General features: G+C 45.0%; 1 protein-coding gene across 3 annotated transcripts in view; it reads left to right on the top strand.

Moving 5' to 3' along the window:
- The first annotated feature begins 492 nt into the window (after positions 1-492).
- Prpsap1 (phosphoribosyl pyrophosphate synthetase associated protein 1) overlaps positions 493-26,981 on the top strand; it is a 29,820-nt gene continuing 3,331 nt past the window's right edge. The window contains exons 1-7 of one of the 3 annotated variants that reach the window (XM_026404790.2): positions 493-792; positions 5,016-5,068; positions 8,649-8,715; positions 16,202-16,374; positions 17,831-17,946; positions 18,394-18,449; positions 19,233-19,378. In XM_026404790.2, coding sequence (XP_026260575.1) covers positions 623-792; positions 5,016-5,068; positions 8,649-8,715; positions 16,202-16,374; positions 17,831-17,946; positions 18,394-18,449; positions 19,233-19,378 — 781 coding nt within the window. In that variant the 5' untranslated portion in view covers positions 493-622. Of the gene's footprint in view, positions 793-3,535; positions 3,565-5,015; positions 5,069-8,648; positions 8,716-9,082; positions 9,105-16,201; positions 16,375-17,830; positions 17,947-18,393; positions 18,450-19,232; positions 19,379-26,981 lie in introns of those variants that run through there. The other 2 variants (XM_026404792.2, XM_026404791.2) reach the window with 2 other exon arrangements.

The raw sequence follows: 26,981 nt of genomic DNA, 5'->3' as shown, positions 1-26,981 counted from the left end.
GGCCAGAGTACTCAAACGCCAGGCTCGGGGCAGGCCAGCTTTACGGCGTTTTAGAATTCCAGTCCCCAAACTGGCGTTTACTCCGCCCTCCACTTTTCAAATAAATCTCAGTTGTGCGCACGCGCCTTGCCAACGCGGAGCTAGGTCATTGACTTCCATGGGGGCAGACATTTTTGATTCTGGCAGAAAAGTTGAAACAGCTGGGGACATTATTAACCTGAATGCACTACTCAGCAGGGTAGGGGAGCTAGAGCTCCTCCGAGAGCGGCAAAAGCAAGCGGCGGAGAGAGCAGTGACGCGTCGGTCGGCAGAACAGGCTCCAAAGCGTCGCCGCCGCCCTGCCCTCACCGGACATGGCGGCGGTGCGGGCGCTCTAGCCGGCGCCCCGCGGGCTGCCGGGGCGAGCTCTTCAGGGGGCGTGGCCGGGCGTGCGGCTGGGAGGGGCGGCGCGCTGGGCTCGACGGGAGCGGCCCAGGAGCACGGCCCGAGGGCGGGATTTCGCCCCTCCCGCGCGCTCCGCGGCGCGTCCCGCCGCTGTAGGCCGACTCGCCGCCGCGGCCGTCACAACCGCTCCGGGTTCTGCCCCGCGTGGGCGGCTGCCACCGCGCCTCGGGGCCGGACGATGCCCAAGAAGCTGCTGCTGCTGCCCCCACTGTCCGCGTGCTCGGCCTTCCGCGCCCCGGGAGCCCGCCCCGCCGCTGCGCCGGCCATGAACGCCGCCCGCACCGGCTACCGCGTCTTCTCGGCCAACTCCACGGCCGCCTGCACCGAGCTGGCCAAGCGCATCACCGAGTAAGCGCGCGGCGGGCCGGCTGCCTGCCCCTCGGCGCCCGGCGGGACAGCCCGGCCCTGGAGAGCCGGCCGCCTCCCCATCCCCGGCGCCGGGGGCGTTGCTGAGCCCGGGGGCGCGGCGCGTCAGGGCGCGGCCCGCTCCGCGGCCGGAGCTGCCCCCTGGAGCTGATGGCCGCTGTCCCCGGGCTCCGAGCGAGACGGGGTGGGGGTGGTGTCGGGCCACACACCGAGGGGGTGCGGGGGGCGGGGAGAAGGGGCAGCTCTGGGGGCGCGTTGGCCGGAGCAGAGAGAGGCCTAACCGTGCTCTCTGAAGCGGCTTGAGGTTGGAGCATTCAAGTCAAGCCGTCGCCCTTCTGAGCCTGTGGCCTCAAGTGGCTTTTGGGTCTGACAGCTCTGAATACCTTCCCTGGCTTCTTGCCACTTACCAACTCTGTGACCCGGAGCAAAAGACTTGGTTTTCCTGAACTTCATTTGTCAAGGGATGATTCTGTGTATTGGACAGGGCTTTTGTGAGCATGACGGTGATAACGAAGATCATCAGATACATAGCAGAGCAGGGGCTCCTAGTGGCCCTCTGGTAATAACCAGACTTCTAATGGGAAGAACCTTACAGGAAGAACCCTTTCCAAACAAACTTGTTAGGAATATAAAGATAAAACGAATAGTTTGTCTTGCAATATTTAGTCATTTTCACATTTTTTAAGCACCTTTATTTATTTACTTTTAGTGGTGCTGAGGATCCGAACCTAGAGCCTCTCATGTGCTAGGCGAGTGCTCTATCGCAGAGCCACAATCCCAGGCCCAGTCATTTTCACATTTTAAACAGTTTATGTTAGGTTTCCTGGGTGAATTCTCAGGGCTGGGGACAGTTGCATTCATAATGTTGTAAAATTCTAGATGGAATTGTAGAGGAAAACAAAACTTAACACTTTTTTCAGCTGTTTTTCAGTTGGAGTTTTGAGATTGGAAGAGTGTTAAAAAAAAGTTGTTTTGCAGTCTACTACCTTCTGTTTCTAAGCCCCTATTATTTGTCTTATTGAGGCCAACTAAAACACTAACTTTAAACCTGAAAGTTGTGTTTGTTTACATTGGGTCAGATTTACCACACATGACCTTGCCTGAGAAGCTAAGAGAGAAGGGCACATTTAAAGACAGTGGTTTTTGTTTGTTTTTAATGTTAGATTGTTCTCTGCCATGTTCTAGAAAGGTTTGAAGTCACTGTAAATAACAAATATTTGCAAATATTTATTTGCTCTATATATTGTTTCTAGTAACATTGTGTTTGTATATACTTTATAATATTTTTTTTGGTCTGGGTCAAACCCAGGGCCTTCCACATGCTAAGCAAGCTCTCTATCACTGGGTTACACCCCCATCCTCTCCAAAACATTTTATTTGAAGAAAGAGTTTTGCCACTAAACAGGGTTTGAAGATGACTGACCTTTGAGGTTATCATATTTTATTTCCTGATTATTTTCAGCTCTGAATTCAACCAAGGATCTTTGACCCCACCCCCCACCCCCACCCCACCTGCCCTGGAGTGAGGCCTGGTGTACTCTACCATGAACTATGGCCCCAGCTCTTTTTTATTTTTTGAGACAGGATTTCACTAAGTTGCCAGGCTGGAAAATTTGTTGTCCTCCTGCCTCAGCCTCCCAAGTAGCTGGAATTGCAGGTGTGTGCCACTGAGCCCAGCCAAGGAATTTCAGATTTTTGGTTAATGCACTTTAATCAACCAAAGAGTGGGTGCCTTACATTCCCAGAATATATGTTAGAGGTGTGTTGTACTTACTCCCCAGGTGCCCTGCATCCAGCTTCTACTAGAAGTCTTTTTACATGTATTCTACTATTATAATTTGGGGGGAGGGGGCTGGATGGAGTTTTTTTTTTTTTTTTTTTTTAAAGAGAGAGGGAGAGAGAGAATTTTAATATTTATTTTTTAGTTTTCAGCGGACACAACATCTTTGTTTGTGGTGCTGAGGATCGAACCCAGGCTGCACTTATGCCAGGCAAGCGCTCTACCACTTGAGCCACATCCCCAGCCCAAACAAACTCTTTTTTTTTTTTTTTGAGAGAGAGAGAGAAAGAGAGAGAATTTTTTAATATTTATTTTTTAGTTATCGGCGGACACAACATCTTTGTATGTGGTGCTGAGGATCGAACCTGGGTCGCACGCATGCCAGGCGAGCAAGCGCGCTACCACTTGAGCCACATCCCCAGCCCCCAAACACACTCTTTATGTGCTCAGGAAATACTTACTCCCATTCTCCCCTCCCACAGCCCCTGGTAACCTCTATTTTTTGTGGTGCCAGGGATTAGAACCCAGGATCTTAGTACATGCAGGGCAAGCTATATCCCCAGCCCACCCCTGGTAACCTCTCTTCTGCTTTCTGTCTGTGAATCTGCCTGTTCTAGGTACTGCCTATTGAATGGGATCATATAATATCTATCCTTTTGTGTCCAGCTTATTTTACTTGGATATTTTTCAAGTTTCATTTGTGCTTTTGCACATATTAGAGCTTCATCCTAGAGGCTGGTGAGGTTCTGTTGTATGCATGAACCTGGCTGGAGAGGTTTTATTTTTTTATTATTATTATTTTTTTAATATTTATTTATTTTTTAGCGGACACAACATCTTTGTTTGTATGTGGTGCTGAGGATCGAACCCGGGCCACACGCATGCCAGGCGAGCGCGGTACCGCTTGAGCCACATCCCCAGCCCCTGGAGTGGTTTTAAATAGATTCTACCCTTGTGACATACAACATATCCAGGCAAGATTCATACTATATCTGGTTAATGGCACTAAAGTTCCTTTTCATCTACATGCCTGTTTTTTTTTTTAATATTTTATTGGTTGTCAATGGATCTTTATTTGTTTACATGTGGTGCTGAGAATCAAACCCAGTGCCTTATACATGCTAGGCAAGCACTCTGCTACTGAGCCCCAGCCCAGCTCTACGAACCTTTTTTTTGTGTGTGTGGTGCTGGGGATTGAACCAGGGCCTTGTTGTTCTAGGCAAGTGCCCTACCATTGAGCTACATCCCCTGCTCTTATCTTTAATTTTGAGATAGGGACTGATTTAGTTGCTGAGACTGGCTTCAAGTTTGTGATCCTCCTGCCTCAGCCTCCTGAGTTGTTGGGATTACAGGTGTGCATTGTCATGCCGGACTCCATCTATATATAATGCTTTTGACAATTGAGGCATTTATGTGTGACTATATTTTTGAAGTCATTGCTGGTAACCATGTATTTGGGAATGATTTTCCAAGACAACTATTGTTCAAAAAACAATGAATCACTGGGCATGGTGGTTTGGGCACATAATCCCAGCCATCTGGGAGGCTGATACAGAAAAAGTCCTAGGCCAGCCTAAGCAACTTTGTGAGACCCTATCATAAAATATAAAACAGACTAGGGAGATAGATAGTTCAGTGATAGTCCACCCTGGGTTCAGTTCCCAGTACTGCAAACAAAATCAGAAAACCAAACCTAACACAGTTGTGCATGCCTGTAATCCCAGCTACTTGGGTTCTATTTATTTATTTATTTTTGGTAGCAGATATTGAACCCAGGGGTACTTAATCACCAAGCCACATTTTTAAGCCCCACCCCCACTTTAAAAAATATTTTTAGTTGTAGATGGACACAATGTCTTCATTTATTTATTTATTTATTTTTTTATATATTTATTTTTTAGTTCTCGGCGGACACAACATCTTTTGTTGGTATGTGGTGCTGAGGATCGAACCCGGGTCGCACACATGCCAGGCGAGCGCGCTGCCACTTGAGCCACATCCCCAGCCCTTCATTTATTTTTTATGTGCTGAGGATTGAATCCAGTGCCTCACCCAGTGCTCTCCCACTGAGCCACAACCCCAGAAGGAGAATTGCAAGTTTGATGCCAGCCTGAGCAACTTAGATTCTGTCTCAAAATCTAAAAAAGTAAAAGGAGCTGGGGATGTAGCTCAGTGGCAGAGCCTCCTGGAATCAGTTCCTAGTACCACAAAAAACAGTGACCCTGATGTTAAATATAGGTTGTGGGCTTTCTCCAATAAAACTGTTACAAAATGGCACTCTGCTTAGGGAGCAGGGGTGGGGTTTTAGCTTGGGCTTTGGTCTAGTGCCCTCTAGTTACTTTCTGTTAAAATAGACACATGAACTGGATTTGCCTAGGAAGAGAATTCTTAATTGCCTTTTTGTCTTGTTTTATCTGTGCTATAGGCGTCTTGGTGCTGAGTTGGGGAAGTCTGTTGTATATCAGGAGACTAACGGAGGTAAGTTGGTGTTTCCTGAAGATCCTGTCTTCCCTGAACTGTTGAATTAGCTGGCGTGTTTTTAGAGAGTAGAACACGGCAATGTCAGAGGTATACGTACTGTCCTTCTGTGCTTCCCTTGAGATCTGACTTCTTTTCCACAGTGTCTCCTTTCCTTTTTTTCCATGATGATGTAAATATTCATCTGTTGTTTTAGAATAAAACAAGGAGACACACAGAATGTTTTTTCTTCTACATCAGGTTGTAGTTGGTAAATACTTTCTACGTTTGTCTCATTTGTCATCAAATGACGTCAAGAGCCATTGGGTGCTAGGTATAATGACTTACTAAAAAGTTGTCTTTAAATTCGCTCCATCTTAAATTTTTTCAAGTCTTCTAGACTCTCACCGTGGGCTGGTGACCCATTTTTGTTTCCCACCGGTGTGCAGAAAACTGTACAAAATTGATAGCGCTTGAAGGCGTTTTGTGGTGGCCAGTGTTCTCTCAGTGCTGGATCAGAAACGTCCCCGTGGGGCCAGGTATTTCAGACTATACTGCTCCTATTAATTGCAAAGGCAAATTAGTATACAATAATTTGAGATTGTTTCTACAAAATTGAAAGACTAGGTACATGACTCTCTGCTTCCCTTTCTTTTTCTAAGATGTAACTATAACTGACTTAAGTAGCTTGAGGAGGAGTTACCAGGACAGTGACAATGGGGTCTAAGCTGGCCAAGCACTGCAGAAGGAACATGGAATGGAGTTCAGTGGGTTGTTGTGTGGAAGGCACGTGTTCCCAGATGTGGATAAGTCACTTGTGGATTTTTGTTTGTTTGTTTGTTTGTTTTTTCATGGTTGTAGATGACCAGAATGCCTTTATTTGTTTACTTTTATGTGGCACTGAGGATTGAACCCAGTGCCTCACACAAGCTAGGCAAGTGCTCTGCCGCTGAGCCCCAGCCCAGCCCTCACTTGTGTTTTAATTTACCACCTGGCACCTTTCACCCGGCTTCTACACTTAGCGACTTTTTACTTGGTGACTCTATTTATTTATTTATTTTTGGTAGCAGATATTGAACCCGGGGGTACTTAATCACCAAGCCACATTCTTAAGCGCCACCCCCCCTTTAAAAAAATATTTTTAGTTGTAGATGGACACAATATCTTTATTTATTTTTTATGTGGTGCTGAGGATTGAATCCCGTGCCTCACCCAGTGCTCTCCCACTAAGCCACAACCCCAGCCTCCCTAGCCTTTTCGGTTCTTATTTTTGAGTCAGGATCTTGCTGAATTGCTGAGTCTGACTTTGAACTCCTGAGCTGTAGGGATTATAGGCATAGGTATGGTGTACTGGGTGATTTTAGGACTTTATCTACTGCCAGGGAATTCAGAGATTTAAAATCTGAAGCTGAATGTGGGTGGGCTCGGTACTCTAGCAGTCTCCAGCTTAAATCATAGTGTTACATTTGGGGGTCTCATGAGATGAAGCACTTGGGGAGGAGAAGGTGAGTAAGGAAAACCCTTTCCCACCCTTCCCTCACGATGGGTTGTGTGCCTCATGGTCTTTCTGGAGCCATAGTTTCCGGTGGCCTTCCTGTTTCATTTCCTGCCTCTCTCATCCACTCTCTTCACCTCTATTGGTAGTTATTTATTATCATTTTTTGAGGGTGCTAGGGATTGAACCCAGGCCTCCTGTGTGTCAGGCAGGCAGTCTACCACTGAGCTACACCCTTAGCCCTTTCTATTCTTTATTTTGAGATACGGTCTTGCTGAATTGCTTAGACTGGCCTTGAATTTGCAATCCACCTGCCTCAGCCTCCTGATTAGCTGGTATTTCCACCAGGGTATTTCTAAAATGGAAATATTGTTGACTTATTACTCCTTCCTTATTACACTTTATCTAAAATGCTTGGGACCAGAAGTGTTCCATATTCGAGTTGTTTAGATTTTGGAATATTTTGCATAGACTTTACTATTGACCATCCCTTATCCAAAAACCTGAAACGCTCCAAAATCCAAAACTACTTGAGCACCATCAGCACTCAGAAAGTTTCAAGTTTTGGAGCATGGATTTCTGGGTTAGGGTTGCTCAACCCGTGCTAACCCACAGACTGGCATCCAGTCTGCCTGGCTGTCACACGGGGCCCTCTGGGATCCTATTCTGCCCCCTTACCTGCCTGATCTTTGCTCAAATCCACCACCATGTTTTGTGCACTTCCCTGCCTCCCTGAGGACATTTCTGCCCTGTCACTTTTCTCACAGTAGCCGGCCATCATTTTACAACAAGTTAGTCAAACTCTTTCTACCCTCAGACTGTCCAGTGGAGTTGCTTTCCTGTTACACATAAAAGAAAAGCCAGAGTGCCATGTGGTTGGGCCTCTGTTGGCTTCCCAGCCCCCTGCTTTACCTCTTCTTTCAATTGCCCTGCTTTCCAAGTGGCCACAGTGACCATACCTCTGCCTGGCACATTCTGCCCCCCTTCTGGTCTCCTCAAGGACTCCTACGCCCGTCCTCCTTGCGTGTTCCTGAGCCTCCAGCACATTGGCCTGGAGGGTTAGCTGGCCTTTGTGTTGAGTTGTCTCTCGGGTCAGTCTTCATCCTTTTGGTCCTTGTCCTCTACTTTAGGACCTCAGCGTTTGTTGAATGAAAATAAGGGTGTTAGCCTTTGATCTCTTTATTTGCTACAGACTCCCCTAGCATCTTTTTGTTTTTAAAGAATTTAACCTTTATTTTAGTTGTTGTTTCTTCCATGGTGCTGAAGATCGAACCAGGGCCACCCCAGTGCTAGGCAAGCGCTCTACCGCTGAGCCACAACCCCAGAACCTCCTAAGCATCTTATGTACAAGTATCTTTATTTCAGTGATAGTTTTGGGATATTTCCATTTTATTTTGTTTATTGGTTTTCTTTTTTATTTTTTTGACAGAGACTTCATGTGAATCTGTTGGTTAGTTTTTAATTTTTTTGGTTTTTTTTGGTACTGGGGATTGAACTCAGGGGTACTCCACCACTGAGCCACATTTCCAGCCCTGTTTTATATTTCATTTACAGACAGGGTCTCACTGAGTTGCTTAGCACCTCACCATTGCTGAGGCTGGCTTTGAACTTGTGATCCTCCTGCCTCAGCTTCCCAGGCTGCTGGGATTACAGGTGTGTGCCAACATGCCCAGCTGGTTAGTTTTATCTTCTACTTTTGGCTTATTTTTTCCCTAGCTTGACTTTACTTTTTTCTTTCTTGTTTTGCACAGCATTAGAGATTAAACATAGGCTCTCACACTTTGCTAGACAAGAACTCTGCCACTGATCTCTGCTTCCCCACCAGCCCTTTTAATAAATGCTATTTTTAGATGGGGTCTTAAGTTTTCAAGGCAGGCCTCTAACTGGTCATCCTCCTGCCTCAGCCTCCCAGGAGCACCCCCATGCCCCACCAGCTTGACTGTCCTGATGTGTATGTTTGTCATTCTGGAGTCCGTCAGGAATTGACTTTGTTTTAGCAGTTGAAGTGTTGATTTGGAGTCTTCTTTGCTCCCTTTAAGTGCCAGCTGCTAATCATTGCATTGTGAAGTGCTGCTGTTAAAACTTGAGAACATTTCTATTTTTCAGAAACAAGAGTTGAAATAAAAGAATCTGTTCGTGGTCAAGACATTTTCATTATACAGACAATACCCAGGTAAGAGCACTATTTGATGAATTCTTTTTTTCCTCTAAAAACCATTTTTTCCCATGTGAGCAAGTCAAGGTTTTCCTAAACCATAAATTTGTCAGCATGTTAAATGCTTCTCAGAACACATTTCTGGTCTCCTAGAATTCCTACACTGTTGCACTATACTGTACCAGTGTACTTGACCTCTTCCCAAGCGTTAAACACCTCAAGGACAAGATCTCTTGTTTCTGGGTGCACTAAATCCAGGCCATTGTTTGCCAGCTCCGCTCTGCAGAAGAGCTTGTTGTTGAACCTGCTTTGTAACTGCTCCTGGTTCACAGATGGCCTTTCTTTTTTTTTTTTTTTTTTACTCTTTGGTCTTCTAGGGCTTGAACCCAGGGCCTCGTGGATTCGAGGTAAGCTCTCGATGGCTGGGCCACCTCCCAGCCCTGCACACCATTTTATTGTGCATTGTTTGCCTCTTCTGGCCATCTCTGTTACAGACGGCATCATCACTCCTTCCCATAACACAGGAGGGCTGACCCAGGGGCCTGTGGCCTGTGGTCATACATCTGGGATTCTTTCTCTTTTCATTGCCTGTACAATGGGATTCTTGATCCCCTTTGCATTCCTAAGGCTTTGTTAGCATTAAGGATGGTACTGAAGCTGGGTGTAGTAGTACACGCTTGGACTTCGAGTTCTCAGAAGGCTGAGGTTGTGGGAGTAACTTAGTCAGCCCTGTCTCAAAGCGAAAAGGGCTGAGGACGGAGCTCAGTGATAGAGCCTTGTACACCCTGCATGGGCCTATCAGTCTTTCGTACCCCCTCCTCCCAAAAAGAAGACTGGCACTGAGTGCCTGTGGTGTCCAGGCATTTTGTGTGTTTCACGTTTAATCCTTAAATGCTACCTGACAGCTATTTTTGCCGCCATTGAGGGAATTGAGAGGGCTGGGTCTGCAGGAGATCAAGAACAGCAGGGTCATGGAGTTATATACACTCAAATATAACCAAATCTCCTACACAGTGTTACTGGCAGGTAATAAATATTTGATGTATTTTTTTTAATATTTGTTGATTGACCTTTTTATTTGTTTTATTTATTTATATGTGGTGCTAAGACTCGAACCCAGTGCTTCATGCATATCAGGCAAGTGCGCTACTGCTGAGCCATAACCCCAGCCCAAATATTTGATTTTTAATGCTTTCTTTCTGATCATAACAATAACAATGTTAATTACTAAAAATACAGACAGGTGATTATGGTGGTGCCTGCCTGTAATCCCAGCAGTTTGGGAGGCTGGAGGCAGGAGGATCAAGAGTTTAAAGCTAGCCTCAGCAACTTAGTGAGGGCCCAAGTAACTCAGTGAGACCTGTCTCTAAAAAAGGTCTGGGGCTATGTCTCAGTGGTTATGTGACCCTGGGTTCAGTTCCAGTACAAAAAAAAAAAAAAAAAGGATAGGCGAAAGGGTTAGGGACGGGGCTGGGGATGTGGCTCAAGCGGTAGCGCGCTCGCCTGGCATGTATGTGGCCCGGGTTCGATCCTCAGCATCACATACAAAGATGTTGTGTCCACCAAAAACTGAAAAATAAATATTAAAAAAAATTCTCTCTCTAAATGGAATTATACAAACGATTCTATAAAATTAGAAATAAAGTAACTCTTAAAAAAAAAAAAGAAAGGGTTAGGGATATGGATCAGTAGTAGTGTCCCTGGGTTCTATCTCCAGTACCAAACAAACAAAGAACTAGGCATATCAGTATAAAAGAGCTATCTCATCTTTTAAAAATTCTTAGTTTGAAGCAATCAAACTTACAGGATACTTGCTTGTACTACCATCTCTGTTTTTTAATGTGGTGCTAGTGATGGAACCCAGGGCTTCGCACATGCTGGGCAAGTGCTCTCCCTCTGAGCTCTACCCAGCCTTGATGTGGCCCTCTGAGAGTAGGCTGGCACCTGATGGCTTCCCAGCCCAGAAGTTCAGTGTGTAAACAAGTCCTGTAAACAAGGACTTTTCCTTCTGTAATCACAATACGGCCATCAGAATATTAAACAAGTGACTCCTGTCTAATCCTCGGGCCATGTTAGTTCTGCCCACTGTTGCAGTGATGTTTGGAGCAGAAAGATCTAGTTCAGAACCTCAGCTGGTGTTTAGTTGGATTTACTCATCCTCACTCTTCCTTTGGCCTTCAAAACTTTGACATTTTTAAAGACTTTTTATTGAAGATTTTGACATTTTGCTGTTGGGATGATGAGATTGAGGTCAGACATCTGTGGTGGGAGGTGGGGTGAAGCCATGTCTTCCTGTTGACCTGTTGCATGGCATCGCGTGGATGCGCCATGTTCTAGCCAGCAGTCTTGGCCAGCTTTCGCCTGTGCTGACTCAGCAGTGTGTGAGCACATCGCCTGTTTCCAGCTATAGGAAGATTCCAAGAAGTGGCATTGCTATTTGGAAGATTCGTGCATTTGTGTCTGGGGAGATATGGCTGCACTGATAGATATTTGCAGTATCTGTGGTATTGATAGATATGTTCCTCTTGTGGTGACTGGTTCTTTTTTGTTTAGTTGATTTTGACATGTGTCTTGGAATGAGGAAGACCTGGGAGCCTGCCTAGAAACCCAGGGAAATGGATGACAAAGACACATAGCTTTTGCTTGTCCTCCATCCTAGCACCAGACACAGTGCCTTGAATTTGGAAACACTGGGCAGTCCTGTTGCATGCTTCCAGTCTCAGAGTCATTTCCTGCCTTGTATTCTTTCTTTTGTGACCGCTCAGTGGTTTTTTTTTTTTTTTTTAATAAAGAATTTTTAATATTTATTTTTTATATTTATTTTCTAGTTCTCGGCGGACACAACATCTTTGTTGGTATGTGGTGCTGAGGATCGAACCTGGCCGCACGCATGCCAGACGGGCGCGCTACCGCCTGAGCCACATCCCCAGCCCGACGCTCAGTGGTTTTGTTTATTTTAGTGTTGATGGACCTTTACTTTTATTCATTTATTTGTATATGGTGCTGAGAATCGAACCCAGTGCCTCATACAGCCTGACTGCTCAGTTTTGATCCCACAGAATCCCTGTTTGAGGAAGCCTCTTACTGTGTGTCTTTCCCAGATGCCTCACGGTGGGTAGCTAGCTGTGGACGTGCTGAGAGGTACAGGTTTTTGTGGACCATGTAAATCTGGAAATGGAAGTGGTTGGTAAGGGATGGGCAGCACACAGGTGGCAGGCAGAATAGGAACTTCCTTTTGGGTGTCATCTGAGAAGATCGGTTGTTCTAACTCCATTACAAACTGCTGGTCCCACTAGACAACAGACTTTGCTGACCCACTCTTGAGTCCAGCAGAACATGACAGCGGGTGTGCAGGTGTCACTACAACCTTGTACACCTGTCTTCTCTGCCTTGAAATGAATGGGTTTGACCTATGTCACTAGCATATAGAGTCCCTCAAATTCTTGTGGAGTGAATTAATGAATACTTTGCATAATTTTTTGCATCTCTGTCTTTTCTGCATTTTCACATGATAATTGTGATCCTTTTGTACTGTTCTTGGATCTCAGCAAGATCCTTCCTTCCCCAGTTGGTACTTTGATATTCCTGACTGTAACTCAGACTGTCCTTACCATGTCATTGTAAGTGCAGATTCACAGTTTACTATCTTGGCAAGAAAGCGTTCACCATTAACAGCAGCATCCTCTGTGATCCCTTCCTGGTGTCCAAGTTGTCCTAAGCTAGTCAGCCAGAATGCTGCATTTAGTGTAGGAGCATTACATTGTGGTGTCCTCTGTGGTAAAAGGTTGCATTTTATATAGTCCTTGGTCTCAGTATCATGGTGGTCACGAGTGCTCAGTATAAATAATTAACGCCTGCAGTCCAGAGGATCCTGGGGCAGTGTGTAGGCCATACTTTGCAAGTGAAGGATCATTGATGAGCAGGTTTCTTGGGGGGGGGGGGAAGGAGTAGAGAAGCATGGAAAAGCAAATTGGTTAATGAATAATGGGGAAACATTTTTGCAGTTCTTTTCTGCTCGTACCTAAAGTGTTAGAAACTTGGGCCAAAGGGTTCACAGATGGACTTTGTAGAACAGCTGTGAGGTTTTTACACACGACTCAACACATGGAAGACCCTTCCCCTTGAGAAAGGAGTAGGAGTGTGGCTGTATGCCTCTGAGGCCAGAGTCTCCCTGAGGATGGCCTAAGTCCCCCAGGTGCAATAGTGCACGAACTCTCTGAGGTTCCAGAAGCCACAGTTCTCTTCCCAGTGGCTCAGTGTGGCCTCAGAGCAAACTCTGGCTTACCTGGCAGTGTCCTAGGGTGGCAGGATGGAGGAAATGAGGAAAAACTTGGAGAAAGGTCCAAGAGGGTGAATGTTACTAGGTTTGCCACAATAAACCAGTATTTTTATTGCCTGAGAATGGAACAAAGTTAAAGTACAGAGAGCCATGCACAGTAGCCACGCCTGCAGTGCCAGCAATTGAGGAGGCTGAGGTATGGGGACCAAAGTTCAAGGCCAGGGGCTAGGGTGGTGGCTAAGAGGTGGAGCACTTGCCTAGCACGTGTAGGTCACTGGGTTCAAATCTCAGCACCGCATATAAATAAATGAAATAAAGGTCCATTGACACTAAAAAGTATTTAAAAAAAAGAAAAGAAAAAGAAAGTTCAAGGCTAGCCTGGGCAACTTAGTGAGACCTTATGCCAAAATAAAAAAAGGCTGGGGATGTGACTCAGTGGTTAAGTGCCCCTGGATTTAATCCCCAGTACAAAAAAAAAAAAAAAAGCTGATTCTAAACAAAAGCTTAGACATTCAGATTAGTTTATTTCCTGCAAAATGCTTATCCTGAGAGCACTGTGTGAACCCTTTTCTTAGTGCTAGTGTTGCTCAGAATAGCTTTTGAACTCCTGAAACCGCTTTCAGGACATGCAGTGTGTTTCTTATGACTAGTCCAATAACAGCAAGCTTTCGGTTGTTCCTCGTTAAATTTTTGGAAAGGGCAGAAGGCCATTCTGAATGAAGTGAGTATGCTGCTAATCACCAAAATTTCAAATCCACTGAGCCATGGAACTAAGTAAAATAAATGTAAATCTTAAAGGCATTTTTTTTTTTTTTTTAATATTTATTTTTCAGTTCTCGGCAGACACAACATCTTTGTTGGTATGTGGTGCTGAGGATCGAACCCCGGGCCGCACGCATGCCAGGCGAGCGTGCTGCCGCTTGAGCCACATCCCCAGCCCCTTAAAGGCATTTTTTGAGAGACAAGTTTCATGTTTATGTACAGGTTTCTGCCTGTTGATGCAAAGTAAGACAGCTCATTAAAATACCATTTGCAGGGGCTGGGATTGTGGCTCAGCAGTAGAGTGCTCACCTCGCATGTTCAAGACCCAGGATTTGATCCTCAGCACCACATAAAAAAATAAACAAGTGAAATAAAGGTGTTATGTCCAACTACAACTAAAAAAAAAAAAACCGAAAAACCATTTGCAACGTATTTGCTGAGATGATTAGTAGTTGGGGGTGGGGTAATCCCCACGCCTCGCCAGGCTGCTGTCACTGCAACTCGGTGGTGTCTCTGCTGCAGTGCTGAGCAGTATGGCCAGTGTTGCTGCGTCCACTGCTCACCTTGCCTTGTTTTGTTTCTTTTTTGAGGGGTGCTGGGGTTCAAATGCAGAGCCCCATATGTGCTGGGCAAGGGCTCTGCTGACTGAGCTGCACCCCAGCCCTCAAATGTTAGAGCAGTGGGGCTGAATTCAGAATAGGGTATGACTGCCCAAGGAGAGGAAGCCCCTTGACAAAGCAGTCAAGATTATCCTACTTAGATGCAAAGACTACACGAACTAGCCAGGATGTACTTGGACATTCTTAGGTACAGATAAACAGCACAGTCTGCCAGCCAGTTTCTCTTCATCCAGCTTACACTTACCATCGCCTGTGTCCAATTTGTCCAGTATCTCTCAGCGAATGGGTCAGACCAGTGTGACAAAGGCCCCTTTGTCACCTTCCTGCCCAGCAAGGGGTGGGGGTGGAGGCCTGGAAGCTCCTCTTAGCCTCGAGCAGAAGGATGTTGAATTCCTTGGCAGAGGTCATTAGGAAGAGGGAAAACTGGAAAATGAAACCTGTGTGTGGGGAGTTGGCCATTAAGGGAAGTCAAGTCACGTCACCCTGGAATGAAGACTCCTCAGGAGCTGTCTCATGCAGTAATGTCTCACTCCCTGGGCCTCCTTGGGATGGCTCTGCAGACTCACCTGTCATACCGTTGTGTATCATTAATGCCATACCAAAGCCAACTAAAAGCCTACTATTCTTCCAGAATTTTCTAAACTAACTTCAGCTCTATCCTTGCTCTGGATTAGCCCAAGAGGTACACCAGGGGGAGATTTTTTGGGGACCACACAGTGTCACACAGTAAAGGGTCAGGAAGTGCTCTGATTGTTTCTAGGGTCACAGCAGCCTATGGAAGAGATGTGGGGTCACCAGTATTTCATCCAGCCACCATCTCAGCCATCATTGGCCAGGTCCCTCTTGGGTGAATGGCAGAATGTGGATTCAAGGCCTGGTACCTCAAGAACCCTCTCCTACTGGCCTGGGAATTGGCTACTGGAAGAGGGCAATAGTCCTCACCCCAGACAGGAGTTCTGAGGAAGCGTGGAGAGTCCCTGGAGGGATTCTGACACACAGGTGGATGTGGGACGTCATCCCGGCAGACCACGGGGTTCTCGTGCTCAGAAAGGCCGAGCCCACCATGGCTTGATCAGCCTTGGCAAAGGGCAACAGCCCACATTCATCACTGATGGGACTTCCCTTCCAGGGTCTTTCGGGGCTATATTTCCTCCTGTAGTCTTTGCAGGAATCTGTACATCTCAGGGAAAGAAGGGACTGGCTGACAGGAGGTTTTTGAGAGGCACTAAGACTTCCCTGTTCCCTCAAGCCCTGAAAGAGATCAAGCTGAGCATGGTGGCATATACATATCATCCCAGCAAATCTGGAGGCTGAGGCTGGAGGATCGAAAGCTTGAGGTCCGCTTCAGCAATTTAGAGCATACCCTGTCTCAAAATAAAAAGTGCCAGGGATGTAGCTCAGTGGGTTAAACACCCTGGGTTCAAGCCCTGGTACCAAACCAAACAAAAAGAGATCAAAATCCTTTCTGTTAACCACAGCTAAATAGCAGGACAGGTTTCTCTTGGCATTCTTTGGTCTGAATCTCTGGGAGAGTGCCAGCAGGTTTCAGGTATCCTTGGCTACCAGCAGCTGCCTCCAATACCACTGCAAGGGCTGTCACCACATGGAAGATCCAGGTAAAGGAGAGTGGGTTAACTGTGCTGTGGGTTCAAGTAACCACAAGTGGACCCAGGGCTGACTCCACCTTGTACAAAGAGCAGTTGCCTTGCTTTTCCCTGCATTTGTGGGTGCCGTCACAAGCCGGATGGTGACAAGATCCCTTTGGCAGCATCTTGGCAGCCCAAGTTATGTCGCTGAAGTTGAGATCCTTCCTAGGGTTTAATACGAATTTTAACCATTCCAGAGATGTGAACACAGCTGTGATGGAGTTGCTGATCATGGCTTATGCCCTGAAGACGTCCTGTGCCAGGAACATCATCGGCGTCATCCCCTACTTCCCCTACAGCAAGCAGAGCAAGATGCGGAAGAGGGGGTCCATCGTGTGCAAGCTGCTGGCATCCATGCTGGCCAAAGCAGGTGAGCGCACAGGGACACTGGTGGAGGGTCTCGGGCTCCGCTGTTGGGCTTCAGCCTGCCTCGGGCGTCTAGTCTGGGCCTGCTTCTTTATGGGTGTTTGCTGGTTACTCTGTTGCTCCTGTTGCTTGGCTGGGCTGGGGATCTGTGAGGCAAGGCAGCTCCCACCTTCCTCTCTGTTGCCTTTGGGATCTGCTCGCTCCTGCTTTCTCTGACCTTGGGCTGGGCTTTATGGTTCTGTCACTTCTCTTCTATTTTCAAGTCAAAACTGGCTGGCTTGGCATTCTTGTACAGTCTTTTGAACTTTGGGTCTAGATGTGTGTATTTGCCTTAGTTAGCCATGTTCCTTTTATGTTCACAGAATTAAGACACTATTTTTCTTTTATTACTTCTTTAGTTTATATACTCTTTCCCTCCTCTCGTCTCCAGTTGCCTTTGTGTACAGCACCCCATTTCTATTGCTTTTATTTTTCTTATGTAGTAGTGGCATACTTTCTGACCTATACTCAAATGTAATAAGATAATAAACTTATTGAATTTTTATTTGTCTGACATTTATTTAAAATACTGGTTCCTTGCTGGTTATGGTGGCACATACCTGTAATCCCAGCTCCTTGGGAGGCTGAGGCAGGAGGATTTCAACTTCAAGGCCAGTCTGGGCAACTTAGTAAAACCCAATTCAAAGGGGGAAAAAAAGGTGGGGGCATGGTTGGGATGTAGGTCAGTGATAGAGGATTACCTAGCTTGTATGAGGCCCTTGTATGAGGGTTCCATTTCCAGTACTATTCAAATATATATATATATGTATGTATGTGTGTGTATATATATATATATATATATATATATTCTTCACTCTGGAGGTTTTGCATTGATCTTTGACCATTCTCAGTGTCTTTACATGTATCCTTTTCTGTTCAGCACTGTTGATTATTCTGAGTATGTTTTCATTGTTTTTCTATAAAATACTTCTTAAGCCGTTATTTTATCACATATAGAAATTACCTTATCCTTTAGCATTTTATCCTTGTGATGTATGAATTTCTTTTCTTCCTGTGTGCATTCCTTTGCATTGCTTTCTTGTTCCTTTCTGCTGAGGCCACAGTCCTTTAATAAAGGCCTGTCTGTTTCTTGTTTCTGTTATTACCTGGATATTTATTAATTCATGTTCGTATTTTTGCTCCCACCTGGTTTCCCCTCACTAATCAGGACCAGGCTAGTGGTCAGAGTGGAAGGAGCACACTTGTCAGCCTAGCTGTGTCCTATGGTGGGGCGCAGGCTCTTTGGCATTAGGTAGGACAGCTCCTCAGCTCCTTAGGTCTTACAGTGAGTCTGTAACTGGAGCACTGGCTCACAGTGTCTCCTGCCTTCAGCCTCCTGGTGGGAAACAGGAGTTGATCTGCCCACTGAGGCCATTAACTTGTAGGGGAGAACTTTGTAATTTTTTGTTTTAAAATTTCAGGTTTAACTCACATTATCACTATGGATCTTCACCAAAAGGAAATACAAGGCTTTTTCAGCTTTCCCGTGGACAACCTTAGAGCCTCACCTTTCCTGCTTCAGTATATCCAGGAAGAAGTGAGGAGCCACCAACAAACACCCCTTTGTCCTCAAAGAGATCCTATTTAGTTTTTCTCTGGCACCAGATTTCATGATTGAAAGGCACATGTGATGCTCTCTTCTCAGACTTACTGCCCGTGGCAGCCGGATAGCCTCAGATTCAGCATTTAGTGGTGCAGGACCATATTTTTGAAAGACATTATAGCGAATTTCCTATTAAGTACCTTTAGCAATCACTTTCACTTTCTAGAATGAAGGTTTTTTAAAATATTGTTTACCTTCTTGATCTAGCAGTACCTTTGCAATGAAGTTAATTGATAAACAGTGAAAAATTTAAATGTGTAAATGAAATTCTGGCATATTTGGTTGCTAGTTTGGGTCATTGATGAGAGGAAGAAGTGTTATCCAACATCTAGGGGTTTTTTGATGACATTTCAGTATTTTCTATTTTTCCTCCAAATCTAGATACCAAATTACAGAAATGCCGTCATTGTAGCTAAGTCTCCTGATGCTGCAAAAAGGTAAATGAATCCTATATTTATTTAAAACAAACAAACAAACTCTTGAGAGTTGGGCACGATGACATGCACCTGTAGTCCTAGCACTTGGGAGGCTGAGACGGGAGGACCCCTTGAGTCTAGGAGTTTAAGGCCAGCCTGGGCAGCACAGCAAGACCTTGTCTCCAAAAAGAAAAAGGTGAGAAGTCTTTTTGGGTGCTCTGAGATCAAAATTAGCTGTTTTGGAACCCACAGCTCCCATGGCTAGCAAGCTCCCCTGGCCTTGGCCTCCAGGCCACAAAGGAAGGTGCCTCTGAGTTCCTGGGTTTTTCTCTAAGATGGAGTTCTCTAAGTTCTCAGAAGGAGAAGAGTGGGACTGTGGGGTTTTTCAGGCAGTGGTTTTTAAGACACCATTTTAAAGAGAGTTCATTCTCCTGAAAATGACTTTTAGAATATTGGACGAAACAAAGAAAATAAGCCAAGAAGAAAAATACATTATAAAAAATATTGGGGGCTGGGGTTGTAACTCAGTGGTAGAAAGTTTGCCTAGTGTGCGTGAGGCACTGTGTTCAATCCCAGGCACCACATGAAAATATGACAAATAAAATAAAGGTATTTTTAAAAGAGTATATTAAAAAAAATTTGGACTAAGGATAGAACCAAAATTATCTAGACTCAGAACCCAGTTCCTGTGCCCTGAAAGCATTTGTACCTGGCCTGCTGTGTGTGATTCCTTTGTTCCTGAAAGTGGAGTGGTAGAGTGATGCTTTTTCCCCTTGGTGTTCTTCTCCCTTTGTCTTCTCTTAGGGCCCAGTCGTATGCCGAGAGACTGCGTCTGGGCTTAGCTGTGATCCATGGAGAAGCCCAGTGCACAGAGCTGGACATGGATGATGGCCGTCATTCTCCCCCAATGGTCAAAAATGCTACCGTACATCCGGGCCTGGAGTTGCCGTGTAAGATTAGCTCTGTACTTTTATTTATAAATTGGAGAAATTTCTAATGGCTAATATGAATGGCTAGGTGTTAACCCCTGTGTCTGCTGTGCATGGTCTCTTGCTATTTTAAAATGACTGAATGGGCCAGGTGTGGTGGTGCTTACCTGTAATCCCAGTGACCCAGGAGGCTGAAGCAGGAGGATCATAAGTTCAAGGCCAGCCTAGGCAACTTAGCAAGACCATGTCTCAAAATAGAATATTTAAAAGGGGGGAGGCATTGGGGATATAGCTCAGTTGGTAGAGTGCTTGCCTTTCATGCACAAGGCCCTGGGTTCAGTCCCCAGCACCACAAAAAAAAGGACTGGAGCTATATAGCTCAGCACTCTTGGGTTCAATCCCTAGTACCCCCCCCCCAAAAAAAAAATAAAAATAAAAAGGACTGGGGATGCAGCTCAGGGGTAGAGCACCCCTGGATTCAGGCACAGTACCATAAAATAACTGTTATCATATATTTATTACATATTTTATATTATTGAATAGCAGTGCCACGATTTCCCCTTTTGTAGGAGGTTGCATGTGTTATACACATTTGCAGACTGTGTAAGGACAATTAAGCTGATCTGGGCAGCATTCAGCGTTAAATAATTTTAGCTTTAGAAAACAGAGTTATGTGTGTAATGGTGTCACATCTGAAACTTTATGTTCAGTAAAATGGGTGATAATAGCCATTAGTCAGACACCGAGTATTAGCCACCAGGTAACTCTGAGCACTTATGTTAGAATGTAGTTCTCTGACCCAATGCCAAGTAATTGCTCTTACTCATCTAACAGTGTAGAAGCTGTTTACTTCCATGGACTTTGGCACTGAGTGCATGCATACTTTGTGTGTGTGTGTGTGTGTGTGTGTGTAGATACATTTAGAGTTTTCAGAGGAAGCAGGTAGTTTCTTTCTAGATCTATTTGCCACGCCTCAGAAGCATGCAGGGGTTGGTGGGATGGAGGCGCTATGGGGCAGGGCCTCAGGTGGTTTGTTCGAGGCAGGCTCCTATCTCAGTGGAGCATTCTAACCTTTATTCCTGCTAACTTTGCCATTGCTTCGTTTTAAACTTGGAAGATGTTCACATAAGAGTAATATACTTTGTTTAACTTTAATATTTGATATCAGTATGTTATTTTTTGAGGATTTCATAATTAAAATTTTTGAATAGACAATACATTCATGTGTTACAAAATTCAAAAAGTATAAAGTTCTTCACAGTGTGAAGTATTCCCCACCCACAAGTTCTCTTCTCCTAGCTCCTTGGATATCTAGTACCTTGGTTTTCTTGTGTCAGGGCAGAGACTTTTTGCATTTACTAGCAAATATGTATTTCTTTTTCTCTCATTTCTACACAAATAATAGTGTGTTGTACACCTCATTTTGCCTCTTGCTTTTCTCATTCAGTTCCTCTTTCCCTGTTAGCATGTACAGTGGAAGGCATCTCAGTCTCCTGCAGTTCCATAGTGTTCCATAGAATGGATATCTCATAATTCTGGTGGTCTCATAATACAGTTGAAAGGCGTGTAGATTTTTTTAAGTCTTTGAAAAACAAGGCTCCAGTTACTGTGAGCATCTGTTGGACCCCTGCTGCAGACCAAGAGTTGTGCTAAGCCCCACAGCTATCCCTGCAGGGACTTGTCTTCATCCTTCTGCAAACCAGGAAGCAGTCACATGGCCAGGACCAGCTGTGGGATGAGGCAGCTGGCTCCATGGGCCACATTTGCTTGTTTTTAGCTATTTATTTTTAGTTGTAGTTGGACACAATACCTTTATTTTATTTATTTTTATGTGGTGCCAAGGATCAAATCCAGGGCCTCACACATGCCAGGCGAGTGCTCCACTGCTGAGCCACAACCCCAGCCTCTTGTTTTTAGCTTTTTATTTCAGACATGGAAGAAAGGTAAAGAATGCAGATGTTCACCATGCTCTCAGAGTCCAGCACTTCACATTTCTACACATATTTTTGTGCCATTTAAGAATGAGTTGCGGACGTAATGTTCCTTTATTGCTAAAGACTTCAGTATATATTTCCTAAATACCAAAGGCTCCGTTTCATAACCACAGTATAATTCTCAACTCAGGAAATGAACGCTGTTACAGTACTATTGTCTAATCCACAGGCCTTATTCAGGTTTCAACAATGTCCTTTTAAACAAAAACAGGGAAAAAAAGAACTTTTTGGGGGCTAGGACCTAATCCAGGGTTGCACATGGCATTCAGTTGTCATTTCTCTTTAGCCTCAATCTGGAATGGCTCCTCCGTTCTTTGTCCCTTGTGATCTTGATGCTTTTGAACAGCACAGGCCAGTTATTTTGTAGGCTGCCCCTTAATTGGGCCATTTGTGTGTTCATGCCGAGATTCAAGTTGTGTGGTTTTGGCAGGAATGTCAGGAAGCACGTGATGATCCATTGCTGGAGAGTTGATTTTGGTCATTTGATTAAGCTAGGTTTTCCGCTGGATGGCTGCTCTTTCTTCTCTTTGTAGTTAGTGGTGTCATAGGTTAAGAGCTTGTAAATATCCTGTTTCCCGTTTATCCTCAAACTTAGCATCCAGTGAAGATTCTCACCTGAATCCATTATTACTGTGATTATTGACAAGTGGTCTTTTTTTTTTTTATGTTCTATTTTTTTTTAAGAGAGAGGAGAGAGAGAGAGAGAGAGAATTTTTAATATTTATTTTTTAGTTCTTGGCGGACACAACATCTTCGTTGGTATGTGGTGCTGAGGATCAAACCCGGGCCACACGCATGCCAGGCAAGTGCGCTACCGCTTGAGCCACATCCCCAGCCCAGACAAGTGGACTTTTCAAATTTTTAAGTATTTATTTTTTGAGATAGTGTCTGTTGCCCAGGCTGGTCTCCATCTTCTGGCTCAGGAGATCCTCTCTCTGCAGTCTTCTGTGTAGCTGGGCCCACAGGACCAGTGGTCCTGTTCCAAGTTCCTTGTTCCTTTCACGTTTATCTGCTGGCATCCTAGTATGGGCTTTCCTTTCTTCCCTGTTCATTCATTTGGAATGTGTGGGCTCATAGAATCCTCTTTAATTCAGTGGGTTATACTGTAATTTCTCTCCATGCTCAGAGTATCTTGGACTTGACCAAGGCAAACTCTTCAAGCTCCTCCTTGTAACACATTCATTGTTTTTCGATACTTCCTTATTTCCTGGTATAACTGGATGCTCCATGTTCTTTTTTTTTTTTTTGTATCAGGGATTGAACTAAGGGCCACTCTACCACTGAGCCACATTCCCAGCCCTATTTTTTATTTTATTTAGAGACTGAGTTGCTTAAAACCTCGTTTTTTAAAAAATATTAATTTTGTGGTTATAGGTGGACACAATATCTTTATTTTATATTTATGTGGTGCTGAGGATCGAACCCGGTGCCTCATGCATGGTAGGCTCTACCTCTGAGCCACAACCCCAGCCCAAACACCTCGTTTTTTTGCTGAGGTTGGCTTTGAATTCATGATCTTTTGCCTCAGCCTCCTGAGCCACTGAGATTATCTGTGTGTACCACCGTGCCAGCCCACTCCATGTTCTTGTACCTTCTTAGCCCTGGAATCAGCCACTTCTCCAGGGATCTCCAGTTGCTTTGGTGGAGAAGGTGTTTAGAAGCAGCCTTGGGCTCCATGTATACAAGTTCAGTTGCCAGGCACCGAGGCCCGTGACTCACCTGGTCTTAGGTCCATCATGAGTGATTGAGAATCATTCAGGGTAGCACCAAGAAGCAAAACAGCTGGGTTTGAGATGTTTGGATGGATGTCACTGTATTGCCAGGGTGTGTTATATGGTGAGCATCCTTAGGACCCCTGTTCTAAGAATGTTGCTTTGTTAGGTTTGCTGTTGCCGGCATGTTCCCTTCCTGGTCCTCTTCATGAACTGTGGAAACGTCTTAGAAGAGTGCCTCCCTTCAGGGGGCGCTGGCATGCTTTCCCTGCAACTCGCACAGTTGCTGCTGGGCTATCTCCTGTGATTCCCCACTCACATAGTCCTTGCCAAGAGAATTCTGAAAAACCGATTTATTTATTTGTGCTGGGGATTGAATCCAGGACCTTGCACATGCTAGGCAAACTCTCCACCACCAAACTATGTCTCCAGCCCTTTCTAACTCTTATTTTGAGACAAGGTCTTGCTAAGTTGCTGAAGCCGACCTCAAACTTGTAATCCGCCCGCCTCAGCCTCCCAAGTAGCTGATATTATAGGCATGTGCCATCGCACCCTGCTTAAAACATTATTTCTTGTACGTGTAATTGTGCCTTCCAAATTCATGCCTCAGTGGTTCACTTATTAAGATACTGGAATGTTATGCCAAAGCCAGAGGAAAGCAAACACTTGCACTTGGGGTCTGCAGCTCTTAGGGAGATGTTTTAATTATGTTTCTGAAACTTGTTCATTAGAGCAGTAACTCTCAACCAGGGTCAATTTTGTCCCCAGAACATGTTTTGCAATATTAGAAGCAGGTTCAGTCTGTCACAGCAGGGGAGGTAGGGCACTGCTGCGTCCCCCTACCCCAAGTCTTTAGCCCAGAATGTCTGCAGTGCCAAGGTCAAGAAGCCCTGTTTCAACAAAGTGATTTATTAAAAGTTAAGTTGTAAATGAAGGAGTGGGACCTTGAAGCTCTTCCATTTTACAAAATAGACTTGCTGCCTCCCTGAGGATGGACAGGGAACAAGTTTGGAAAGATTGTAAGTTATATGTCAGTGCCTCTGCTAGAGATGGCTGATGCTTTGCCACAGTGGTGGAAACTAGGAGTTTGAGCCAGGCACAGTGCTGCATGCCTGGCAGGAAGATCAAAAGTTCAAGGCTTAGCGAGTCCCTGTCTCAGAATAAAAAGGACTGGGGATGTGGCTCAGTGGTTAAGAATCCCTGGATTCAGTCCCAGGTACAAAAAAAGAAGAAAAAAATTAGGCGTTTGGATAATAAAAAATGAGATGAAGTTACCTTTTATTGCTTGCTATTCCTGGGTTGTGGTGGTGGTTATTTATTTTTTTAAATATTTTTTTTTAGTTATAGGTGGACACAATATCTTTATTTATTTTTATGTGGTGCTGAGGATTGAACCCAGTGCCTCACACATGTGAGGTAGACACTCTACCACTGAGCTATAGCCCCAGCCTGTTGTTGTATTTTCTAGGGAAAGTTTTTCCTGAGTTTTTTTGTTTTTCTTTTATCCCAGGACTGGTGTCCCTGACCCACAGCAGGATATTTTGCAGTTGCCTGGGGCCAGGCTGAGAAGAGGTGCCCAGACTGTCAGCACTGGCCCTCAATCCTCCTTTGGTGTCCTGCTATGTCACATGTTAGAGGCAGCATCTTTTTGCATCCAACTTAGTTTTTGCCTGCTAAGGCTTCTTATTAGGTAAAGCAACTCCCAACTGCAAGATTGTACAATAATTCAGAAAACCATTCAAAGACCAGATTATTACAGTAAAACATCATCTTTTTCCTAGACACATGTACATCTATAGGTGGCTCATTCAGCCAAGATCATTCCCAAGAAACAATCTATAGGATCAACACACTATTGCCTATGTCTTAAAGGGCCAGAAACAAATACAACCAAAAAACATAATATTGGACAAATAGAGGATCCCCGAACCATGGCCGACAGATGGGAAACCTTTAAAACAGACCAGATAGGGGCAAAATCTCCCCCACCAGGTTCCCAACTCTCGCTTAACATGACTCCTACACCAGTGGTATCATGGATGTCCTCATGCCTCATGCCAGATGCTCCCACAAAGGGGAACCAGAAGTGTAGAATTAAGGGTCTCAATGTGTATACTGGAGGAACTTACCAAATGGCCAAGGTGTCACCACTTCACTGCGTTCAATTTCCTTTTTCTCAAAGTAGACCAAATTGAGCAATCCTGACAGTGCAGGGAAGGAAGGCCAGAGTTCCCCAAGGGGAGCAGCTGCTGGGAGTCCCTCAGTCCCTCCTTTATTTACAGGAATAGCTGTGTGTGACTGGAGGCACACCTGCTGGTCTCTTCTAATCAGCTCTCAAAAAGTTGCCTTATATCCTCAGCATGGAAGTGCAGTTGCTTGGAGTGCTAGGCTGGTCCAAGAAAGTTGGAGTAGAGGTTGCTCTCTGGTCCCATCTGGGTTGCCAGAATTTGTAGCCTAAAGCTCAGTCCCTGTCTCCAATGCCAATCAATGCCAATTTAATAATGAGGACGTGGTTTTGAGAAAAAGGAAAAAGAAGGCTTATTGCTTTGTTAGCAAAGGAGAAACACAGGGGCCTCCTATCCCAAAGGCTGCGACTCTTCCCCCATCCTGAGGGACAGAGGTTTTTAAAGGGTTACATTCCAATTCCAGGTGTACTCTGGTAGGGGGTCCCAGGGCACTCTGTTTGCTTGTTGGGATTCACTTGTTGATTTGGAAGATATTCACTTCCTAGATCCTCAGCAGGCATCTCTTTCCTGTAGTGGGTGTGCTCAAGGGCAATTAATTAGGGGAAGAAAAGATAACACTGTCTCCCTAAGGAGGAAAAGGGGAGAAGAGAGGAAAATCATTCTTTAAAAAAATAAGTCTTGGTCTGGGGATGTGGCTCAAGCGATAGCGTGCTTGCCTGGCATGCGCGGGGCATGCACGGGGCCCTGGGTTCAATCCTCAGCACCACATAAAAATAAAGATGTTGTGTCCACCAAAAACTAAAGAATAAATATTGAAAAAATGTCTCTCTCCCTCTTTAAAATAAATAAATAAATAAGTCTTCCAGCGATGAGGGCTGTATTTAGAAGGTGAAGGGACCACTGTTAAACTTCAGTCTTGCTCCTCCAGGCAGGAGGGAAGTGGTGTGGATGAGCTGTGCCTTGGAGGAAGGGCTCCATCCTTTTGTAACTAAGGACTCCTATAAATGAAGCCATTGTTTTATTTGGAAAATGCTGATTTTAAAAGCGGAATGCAGTTTCCTACTCTTATTGTAAAAAATGTTGGAAGCCTTTGAAGATGTTGTATCCTGGCTAACAGAGTTTCTGGCCTCAGTGATTTGGCATAGCTCAGTTTTATTCTGAGACCATCGGGTTCTGCCTGACACAATGCAGGAGGAGAGCAGACTCTTAAGCGTAACTGGTCTCAGGTCCCTTCTCTTCCACCTTCAGCATGGACTTGTGGAGGGCGTGCACTCCATGTTTCCTTCTGGGTGGGCCTTATGAATTGTTGGCCTTAACAGCCAGCCTGTGGTGAGGTGTGTGTCAGTTCCTGTCCTTAGGACAGGCAATCTCTGTTTTTGAGAAACCATCAGATTATGTGTTCATAAGAGGAAGGTCTCTATGGGGAGAAGGGCCCTCTCCAGCCTGGGCAGGCTCCACCAGCCCAACCTGGGTTTCCATTTCACACCAGCAGTGTTTGTGGGGAGGGAGGATTTTAGAAAGTAAACACAAACTGTGACCTGTTTTCTATCAAACTGAGCCGCATTGCTGTTGATCTCATGAGGGTCATCTGCTTTTATCTTTTTCTGTTAATCCAAAGAAAAAATGTTCAAGAAAAGTTACCACATCTCTGAGAAGTGGGTAGGTCAGCATAACCACTTGCCCAAATGGTTTAATTTAGAGGGAGAACTGGTGCTGTGGTTTCTCTTGAGAT

The sequence above is a fragment of the Urocitellus parryii genome, chromosome 7 (genome assembly GCF_045843805.1).
Source record: "Urocitellus parryii isolate mUroPar1 chromosome 7, mUroPar1.hap1, whole genome shotgun sequence".
NCBI classification, from domain to species: domain Eukaryota; kingdom Metazoa; phylum Chordata; class Mammalia; order Rodentia; family Sciuridae; genus Urocitellus; species Urocitellus parryii.
This window is presented reverse-complemented; position numbering and strand designations above follow the sequence as displayed.